This window comes from Engraulis encrasicolus, chromosome 14, assembly GCF_034702125.1.
Source record: "Engraulis encrasicolus isolate BLACKSEA-1 chromosome 14, IST_EnEncr_1.0, whole genome shotgun sequence".
Taxonomy (NCBI): domain Eukaryota; kingdom Metazoa; phylum Chordata; class Actinopteri; order Clupeiformes; family Engraulidae; genus Engraulis; species Engraulis encrasicolus.
In genome coordinates this window covers 19410559-19420558 of record NC_085870.1, presented here as the reverse complement: position 1 = coordinate 19420558, position 10000 = coordinate 19410559, and the positions used below count along the sequence as shown (strand labels likewise).

Here is a 10000-nt window from a genome sequence, read left to right as displayed (position 1 = left end):
AGTATTATGACACTGTTATGACGCCGGCGTCAAGTAAAGTATAACCCATTTTCTCAACACTGCAACACAGCCCACCAACCCATTGTTATTATTTCATGAATGCAAACATTTGAATTTGAGGACAAGTGATATCATATTAGAAGCTGGTAAAGTCTCTTCTCTTTTGTCCCTATTATTTGGGATAACGTCTGTTGCACTAACTTCCTATGCATGTAACCTTGCTCTAATGAAATTTGAAAAAAGAAAAAAAAAACACTGACCCTACTCGGAATAGGCATTTTCTGTATATTTCCTATGCACCACCTTGTATTTGCAAGTGTTGTATGTACTACGAATTCTGTAATACATTTGTGAGCCGCTTTGGACAAAAGTGTCTGCTAAATGTAATGTGTTGTAATGTAACAAATGTATCAATGTCACACCGTCACTCAGCAGTGAGCACCATAGGCTTGGAATGGGGGGTTATTTCTTGTGTCTGTTCACTTTGTTTTCACTTTATGTGACACATACAGTATATACTAAGGTGTATAAAAAACGTTATTTAATAAAAATTATAATTTAAAAAAACATTAACAAAACCCTTTGATCAATAAAGAAACAGCAACTCACCCAGCACATGGTGGTTCCTTTGCTCTGGGTCCATATCGTCCTCCTCCATGACCCCCGGAGTGGAGAGGGGCAGGGAGAGGGCCAGAGGCAGGCCGCCGTGACCCATGGCTGGGGGGCCACCGATGGGACACAGGTACCCCCCGACAGGGGACATGGAGCCTCTGCCGGAGGAGGAGGAGGACGAAGAGGAGTGGCTTCCAGACGATGAGGTCCTCCTCACCGAGTTGGGCCGTAGCGCTGGGAAGCGCCCCGGAGAGGAACCGGGAACACCAGACACAGACGCTTTGCATTCTGGGAAGAAGGAGAGAGGGAAAGATGAGTAACGTGTACAGTAAGTATATAACGGGACTAATATGGGCTACAGTATGTATGTCACATCTCTCCAAGATGTATGGTATATAATATACTAATACATTTGATAGAGCCTAAATATAGATTTACATATTTCACTTAAACTTAAAGACATAATATGACACTAGAAGACATGACACGACACAACACGATACAATATGTGTCATATGACATGATATATAAAATGATATCGTGTGATAGAGTTAGAGTGTGATATTAGATGCATACCTCTGCTGCCGGGGCCACAGTTGATGGCTCTGTCACTGATGGCTGCCTCACTGGGCTGGATGTCCATGAAGGGCTTGTAGCCAATACCCATAAACACCCTCTCCTGCATACGCACCTCTGTTTAGTCACACACAGAGAGAGAGAGAGAGAGAGAGAGAGAGAGACAAAGAAAGAAAGAAAGAAAGAAAGAAAGAAAGAAAGAAAGAAAGAAAGAAAGAAAGAAAGAAAGAAAGAAAGAAAGAAAGAAAGAAAGAAAGAGAGAGAGAGAGAGAGAGAGAGAGAGAGAGAGAGAGTTAGTATTAAATGTCTTCAGTCAGATATCAAAAATAATCAAGCCTTTATTTCCCAATGGCCACACGCTGTAAAAATGCACATTTTACATTTAATGAGGAAATAACTCAGGTGTCACTTTATAGCTGCCAGAATCACATAATGCTTCTGACAAACTGTGGTCATCAACATTGCCTTGGCAACATACATTAAACAAATGGTGATGCTATTGTTATGTTCAGCATTTGTGTTGTGTAAAAAAATCTGGTCTGTATTAGCCCCCAGGCATAACTGTACTGCTGTAATCATTACAATTAAGAGCCACTGAGAGAGAGAGAGAGAGAGAGAGAGAGAGAGAGAGAGAGAGAGAGAGAGAGAGAGAGAGAGAGAGAGAGAGAGAGAGAGAGAGAGAAAGAGAAAGAGAAAGAGTGTGTGTGTGTTTTCAGTTCCTTTCTTTTTTTTCTCAAGACGCCGATGATCCGACCATGCATTAGCAACTCACTGCTATGAAAATCACTGGTCGGGAAAACCATTATAGCAGCATATTTGCTTTTGACCGGTGAGCACTCTCTGTAATGGGCTAAGCACTCTGTTTGCTTTTGACCACCGTTCTCTTCCTCTGTAATGGTCTGTGGCCTTGGTGTGAGCTCTTTGATGCAGCAAGACAATATGGACTCCTGCAGAGCAAAATGATTTGGTTTAAGAGCTCTCTATTCTGCCTTTGCCCACCTACAATGGCACTATGAATACAATGTTACTCTGGATAAAAAATACAGGGCTTACAAAGACCTGCAGTACCACTGCACAATAGTCCAACAATCAACAGAGAGGGGAGCATGAGCTTGAGCATTGTGTGTGTGTGTGTGTGTGTGTGTGTGTGTGTGTGTGTGAGTGTGCGTGCATGCGTATGTGTGTGTGCATACAAATACACATACAAATGGTGCCATTGAAAGTGTCAGTCAGCCGACTAGAAGCAGTATGGGGACTGGAGCTCGTGCTACAGGGGCTGTAGAGCCCCCGTTGAGAAACACTACTCTGAAGCTAGTCAGGAAGGAGAAGCTGGAATCGAACTCTCAACCCTTCGATTGCTTTTTGTACTGCTCTTCTGAGCCACTGACACAATTGTATTGACAGGTTTCACCCTGTAGAGTCCCAGGAAAGTAATACCAATACAATAAATGCTGACACAGACACTTTCATTCAGAGTGACTTAGAGGATTGCCAATGTACAGGGATAACCCCCTGGGGGAAAGAATTGCAGGGTTTGTGGAGATGTGCTCAAGGACACCTGTGCCAAGTGGGCAGTATAGGAGTGTAGGAGACTTTGTGCTATTTATAACGCCGTCCACATTGTTCTTATATCTATTACAGAAATCAAAACTGTGACCGTGACCCAACCCACAGATAACAAAGAACTACTATGTTCAAGGGTGTATAGAGAGTTTGAGAATTGTACATGTATGCACACACGGCAAATAAACCTGAATGTTATTCTTATGCTGACCTTGGTTTTCGCAGTCTAACTACTGTGGGAATGGATCCACTCTTTAGGTCAAGCCTCAGACTTTCACCACTGGAGCCAAACTCCCTGTATAGTTACAGTACACATCTCCTTGGCCATTAAAAATTCTGATTCATAGCCCCATAATGCACACCGTTTCAATGGAACGCTGTTATAGTCCTTGAAAAGTTAACTGCCATAGTACTACACTACTATGATAATGCACTGGGCCTTTAGTAATGCACTACAACTTGGTCATTGCCATTCTGGTAACAGAAAATGTGTAATGCCGTGTCTTAACCCATTTTAGCCTAAGCCCTTTTTGGGAAAAGGTGCCCTCTACCTATTAAAACCTAAATATCTCAGCCTCCGAAGCACATAAAAAACATGAAATAAATGACATTTTAAAGCTAGGAGCCTCATTTTGCATTTGTTCATTCAGCTCTAACATACACACATTTTTTATTGAAAAAATCTCAAATCTCTAGAGACTGAATGCCGCCAATATATGTTGCTGCAGGCTAAAATGGGTTAATGGGTTATTGTGATTCTGATTGTGTGATTGTGATTCTGACTCGAACCTCGGTTGTGTATGGCCTGTTCCCACAGTATCCTCTCCAGGTCCCTGGTCCAGCCCCTCTTCACCTCCGCACTGGCCGCCTGCAGCGTGTAGGTGTCCTGGGACTTCCTCCTCCGGAACCAGATCTCGTAGCACAGGCCGCTCTCGCCACAGTTATGGGTCATGCCTATGTCGGACGTCTGGGGGTGGGCAAGAGAGGGGGAAAGCAACACAGAGATGGTTAGAGAGCGTTTTGGAGAGCGTGCACATCCAGATTAGACAGGTGCCGGGCTTAAACACGATTAAACATGAAAAGAAGGAAGGTCCGCACACTGTTGCTGCTCCAGGTTTATTAACACAACGTTTCGACCATGCAGTCTGGTCTTCGTCAGGTGTAACGTTGTGTCGGAACGTTGTGTTAATAAACCTGGAGCAGCAACAGTGTGCGGACCTTCCTTCTTTTCATAGAGAGACAGCACTTCAATAGATAAGTAAAGAAGTAACGTATGGGTCATGCCTATATCTGATGGGTGCGCAAGAGAGGGGGAAGAAAAAGAGAGATTAGAGAGAGAGGTTAGATAGATAGCACTTCAATAGGCAAGTAAGGAAGTTATGGGTAACATCAGCCAACCGGCCAAATGCTGGTGAAATTTCAGCTCGGCTCGTAGGAAAGACCAACTTACTAGCCACTTTGACCCATTAGTTAGTATGTGTTTGGCTAGATTAACATTTACGAGCCATTTTGGCTGGTGATAAAAGAAGTTAATTACTGTAAGGGCCCTGTGCCTATGTTTGATGTCTGGGGTGGGCAAGAGAGGAGGAAAGGATCAGAGAGGTGGTGAGAGAGACAGGACTTCAATAGGTAAGAAAGGATGTTATGGGTCATGCCTATGACTGATGCCTGAGGTGACCGACGGCAAAGAAACAGAACAGAGATACTACATGGTGGCATTTCAATTCATGTAAGACGTTTTACAGGTATTGTATAGTGCATTTCCTTACACAAATAAGGAAGAGGTTGTGGCATTTCAATCAGTATGTGATTGAAGGGAAAATACACTATCAAAACCAGATAAAAAAGCCCACTTCACAATTACCTGCATGCTATTTTGAACTGTAACAATTTATTGTGTATCTGAACTACTTTGCAGAGGACATGTATGTAAACACAGTTTTGGTATGTCTCTTTACATAATTGTAACTCACTACACCTGTCTCTTGTTTAACCCTGATATACATGGGGTCACCGTGTTTGTAAACACGATATTGTGAGGAGGGGCAAGACACTGGTAGCCAACCATGTGAGCTATTTTTTGACCGATAGTGGTTTCCAACAATCAGAGGTTGAGTTGTGCCAGTTAGTTTCACACAGTCAGGGGTAAACAAAAATATAGAATGCATGTATTTAAATGCTGCTCAGTACGGGCACACTGTGAGCACAGAGAGCAAAGATGAATACGGAACCCTGAAACATCTGCTCTACTCTGCTCTCAGAAAAAAACACCTTGTTCTTGAACTTAGTGTCTTCTTCAGTGCGCGAACCTGCTCTCACCAATGACCTTCATAGTAACCTTCATGTAACATTTAATAAATGGTGCATGACACACAGATTGCTTGCTTGAATTGTCTAGGTGTCATCTAGCCAGGCCACGCCCTCCTAGTGACGCAACACCTTCGGCATTGCAACTAGTCAGGTCAAGAGCAATGCAAGTACTTTTTGAGCTCCCGAAAAATTGGGAACTCCTCCCGCTTTGTCGGGAAGCAAACAACCAGTAGCAAACCAAGGGAGGCTTTTCAACCATACCATGTGGGAAATGTTAATTGTTGTGCTCTTGGTCAGACCAATTCTCAAAGAGATTTGAAAGTCGATGATAATCAGGCTAGTCATGGGCTACCTTGAAGGACTGCTTGTAGATGTAGACGTCGTTGCCGACTTCAGTCTTCTTGGTCTTGCTGAAGAGGATCAGGTCCTGGAAGAGGAAGATGTGTCGGTAGCATTTCTTCTTGCGGAAGGAGACCAGGAACTCATCTTGACGAATCAGCTGTCCTTGCTCCTTTAAATTCACCTGCAACCCCAAGACAGAGAGAGCCACGTGTGTGTGTGTGTGTGAGAGAGAGCAGAACATTACCATTTACCATTTCAAAGATTTTAAAGTTCATCTGGATGGAGATGCAAATGTGTGTGTGTGTGTGTGTGTGTGTGTGTGTGTGTGTGTGCGTGCGTGCGTGCGTGCGTGCGTGCGTGCGTGCGTGCGTGCGTGTGTGCAGGCATGCATGCATGCGTGTGTGAGGGAGACGGGGGGATTAACATTTAACATTTGAACGTGAGCAGTGTGTTGCGGCAAGACAGAATTTATCCTCAGTTTCAATGCAGTCACACGACCGTGGCTAAATCTGAGGAAAGGCTGATGCAAAATTCATGTAGAAATCATCTAAAATTCATAGGTTTTTTAAAGTAATGCTGCGGCAGCTACTTTTCTGCAGCTAGGCCTACTCTACAGTGAACTCAGGGGGAGTAAGAACTGCATGTGAATCTGCAAGTGGAAGTCAGGTCATCTGAAATGTTCGCTGTCGAAGAATGAGAGAGACATCGAGGAACTTAATCTCCCTGGAGAGATGTATTCATCAAAAGAAACAATGTTTGCTTTTCAAAATGGCCTGACTCATTGAACTGAGATGAATGGAATAATGTTGGGATTTTTTCCTCCTCAGAAGCATCGTTCACAGGTGGATAAGGTGTCCTTGCATTGACCCGTGTGCACGGCTAAAGAGGTGTGTACTCGCCTCTCTCTCTCTCTCTCTCTCTCTCTCTCTCTCCTTCCATTTCTCTCTCTCTCTCTCTCTTACTCTCTCTCTCTCTCCCTCCCTCTCTCTCTCTCTCTCTCTCTCTCTCTCTCTCTCTCTCTCTCTCTCTCACTTACAGACTGCAGCTGTTCATCACAGCTGCTGATGGGCAACAGCACCGTGTGATGCCGTGCTTTTGCATAACAATAAGATTAATGTTCTCTGCCAAAGCCCATCATCACTCAGGCCTGCCTCTCTCTCTCTTTCCCTCCCCCATTCTCATGCACTCTCTCTCTCATTCTCTCTTCCTCACTCTCCGCTCACATACTTTCTTTCACTCCTCCATCTCTGTCACTATGGGTCTCTTTTTCGTACTTACCCTTCATATGTCTTGTTTTGCTCTCTGGCTCTCACCCACTCTCTCTCCATCACTGCCTCTGTCTCTTTTTTCCCATTCTCAATCTGGTACCCCACCCCCCCTCTCTCTCCCTCTACCTCTCCATCTCTCCATCCCTCTCTCCCTCCCTACCACCCTCTAGTTGACTACGTCAACTTTACCACGAGAAGGCCTCGTACATACCGATTCCAGGCAAGGGTCACATGGGTCGTGATATGATATACTATTTTTTCTGTGTTTGTGTCGGTGTCCCATTGCGATTTTTAAATAATGTTCATAGATGTAATTTATTATTATGCAGTTTTTAACTATTGTATAGCTGATTATGATTTATTTTGGTGCACATTAATAAATCAATTATTCATTTTGATGTGTGCTGTACTTTTTCTGCCAAAACTCCACAGACCCACTAGCATCCCATAACGGCCCCAGCCCAGGGGTCCCCGGGCCCCAACTTGTAAAACCATTGAACCAGGTGCTTACATCACAGTCTTGGATGTCATCCATGGCCAGGAGATTGTTGCCGTGGCGCAGCTGGAAGTGGATGACCTCTAGCGCCGCCTGGATCTGAGAGCGCTGGTGGCTCCTGGCGGCCAATACTGCTGCTGATGATGATGCTGCTGCTGCTGCTGCTGGTCCTGATGCTGAGGGGGATGCGGATGCTGATGCTGCGCCAGGCAACGGCTCCGGGCCACACTCGCGGCCCATGTCCTGCAGCAGCAGGCTGTACTTGCTGATGCGCTGCACCGGCTTCAACAGATAGGAGGACAGGTCCATCTTATCTCCCAGCTCCAGCTGCTTCTGCTACGGGTCACACACACAGGCACACACACAGGCACACACAGGCACACACACACACACACACACACACACATACACACACACGGATGAAAGAGAATGAGACCCACACACAGGCAGACGCACGCACACACGCATGCATGCACATACGCATGCACGCATGCACGCAGACACACAGAACCACAGACACACAGACACACACACACACACACACACACACACACACACACACACACACACACACACACACACACACACACACACACACACACACACACACACACACACTCACATCAACACAGATCCTCTCTCTCTCTCTCTCTCTCTCTCTCTCTCTCTCTCTCTCTCTCTCTCTCTCTCTCTCTCTCTCTCTCTCTCTCTCTCTCTCTCTCTCTCTCTCTCTCTCTCTCTCTCTCTCTCTCTCTCTCTCCTAGTTCTGCTACCCCTCCATGAGGTCTCAGGAGCCAAGCCTGCCCTGCATATTTGAAATGTCTTACTTTACATGTCAGAACACCGGCTGTCATTTCTTATTCCTTTTCTTTTCTTTGCTTTTCTTTTTTTTCAGGAAACCTGTCAGAGTTCTTACCTTGAAGAAGTGGCCGTGGTGCTTGAGAAGATTGTCTGACCGGGGTTTATTCTTGCTGTACAGCGCATAGAGGCTGAAGCTGTCCTTCTGCATGGACAGATTAGAAATGGAAAGCATGTTATCTCCCATATGGACATACAGAATGGAACATCCCTAAAATGTCCACCACATGAAAATGTGGCCAATGGCGATAAGCTATATGCATGTAATGTATTTATTTACAGTCATTTACTGTATTCTTGCTATTTATGAATGATAACATTGAAATGCATGCTGAAGTCATTCAGTCATTCGTTCATTCATTATTTTACTTAGTTATATTACTCATTCAATTGTACCACTGCTAACTTTTTTCACTAAGATCAGTGTGCCTCAGATCATTCAGACTACCACTTTCAACGAGGAACCTTCTGTTTGGACCTTCACATTTTGAAGATAGTCACAAGCCAAATTATTGAAGCTATCACTGCCACCCACGTGTTTGAGGAAGCAGTGCCCGACGCGGAAGGGTTCCCGGAGGCACTGCTCCAGCTCCTGCAGGAAGTGGTGCTGGTGGAAGTCCCTGAGCTTCTCCAGGTTGCCGAAGATGGATCCGCGCTGGCCCCGCAGGTCCTGGGGCACGTCGGGCCGCTCCAGCTGGGGGAAGTAGTGCTCCATCACGTAGCCCAGCGCCCGCACGTACTCACGCTCCGTCAACAGCAGCTCCTCCATGATGCGCTGAAGCTTCCTGTGCCGACACGAAAAAAGTAAAAGCCAAAGTGTAATTTACTGACAATCAAGTAAATCAGTGACAAGCATCACATAATGGATAGAAATCGTGTTTAACCAAACACCCAATAGACCGAAACAATGCCAATAAAAAAAGTCAAAGGCAAAGTGTAACTTACTGACAATCAAGTAAATCAATTAACACACATTAGAGTACATAGAGGATAGACATTGTTGTTTCACCAAACACAGACTAAGCAGACAACAAGCAGTAAACAATATCAATCAAACAACTATTCACATTGGGTCAGCAGCATCTCCTCCATGATGGAACATTTTAGTCAACATTCATCAATTAAATGCTTCAACTAAGTCAACATTTGTTTAATTGAAAACCAACACATCAAGATTTAAAGATCTGAGAGATTCTATCTTATTTCTTTCCTCCATATTGTACACTTCGGGAAATGGCACAATATCGCAACATGACACACCTCTGCAACCACGGGCAACATAGGCAGCAAAAATAGAAATATGGATGACCTGACATTTTCAAGGGTAGAAAATAACACCCATGTTAGGAGAGGAAGTGCAGCCAGCTGCAATCCTAGTTTTGCCATGACAACCACAGGTTACTATGACGCACGCTGGCACAGCAGCAGTTAGCTATATTTAGAGCGCTGAAGCTAGCATTCACGCCACACTGGATGATTAGCCTGTTGCGCACAGTAATAACAAAGTGAATGCATAATGTCCTTGAGCAATAGCCTTGAGCAAAACAGAACCCTGCAAACAACAAAAATGATAGGATTGCTATATTTATATTTTATATTATTCTCATCCGAGGCAATGTTATATTAAGTTAGACCGCGCTTTATTACCCCTGGCAGCGGGGAGACTATGTGTTTGCTGTAATGAAAGAGCATGGACTATTCTGGGCCTGGCGTACGTAAGATAGCCTTTTATTAATTTCCAACAGCGCGGCTCTCAGTGTGCTGTGTCATTTCATCATCCTAGCCATCTTACGTGGAGGTGGTTTTCAGGGACCAAATATAATATATTTTTCTGTTTCTATAAATATAGCCATTAGTGCTTCAATACAGACAGTTCTTGGCTTGCTTATGTAAAAACCGCAGTTCTTTCCGAGTGCGTTGTGCTGCATTTTGTCTCTTGCACTAACAGACACAATTCTTTCCCAGAATAACTAGA

At 44.5% G+C, this 10000-nt stretch overlaps 1 protein-coding gene across 1 annotated transcript in view; it reads right to left on the bottom strand.

The window, feature by feature from the left end:
- quo (quattro) overlaps window positions 1–10000 on the bottom strand; it is an 80558-nt gene that overhangs the window by 2415 nt on the left and 68143 nt on the right. Inside the window, exons 18-24 of the mRNA XM_063215135.1 lie at window positions 8561–8810; window positions 8084–8170; window positions 7183–7503; window positions 5414–5584; window positions 3541–3718; window positions 1189–1305; window positions 610–900 (exon numbers count right to left, since the gene is read on the bottom strand). Coding sequence (XP_063071205.1) covers window positions 610–900; window positions 1189–1305; window positions 3541–3718; window positions 5414–5584; window positions 7183–7503; window positions 8084–8170; window positions 8561–8810 — 1415 coding nt within the window. The remainder of the gene's footprint in view (window positions 1–609; window positions 901–1188; window positions 1306–3540; window positions 3719–5413; window positions 5585–7182; window positions 7504–8083; window positions 8171–8560; window positions 8811–10000) is intronic.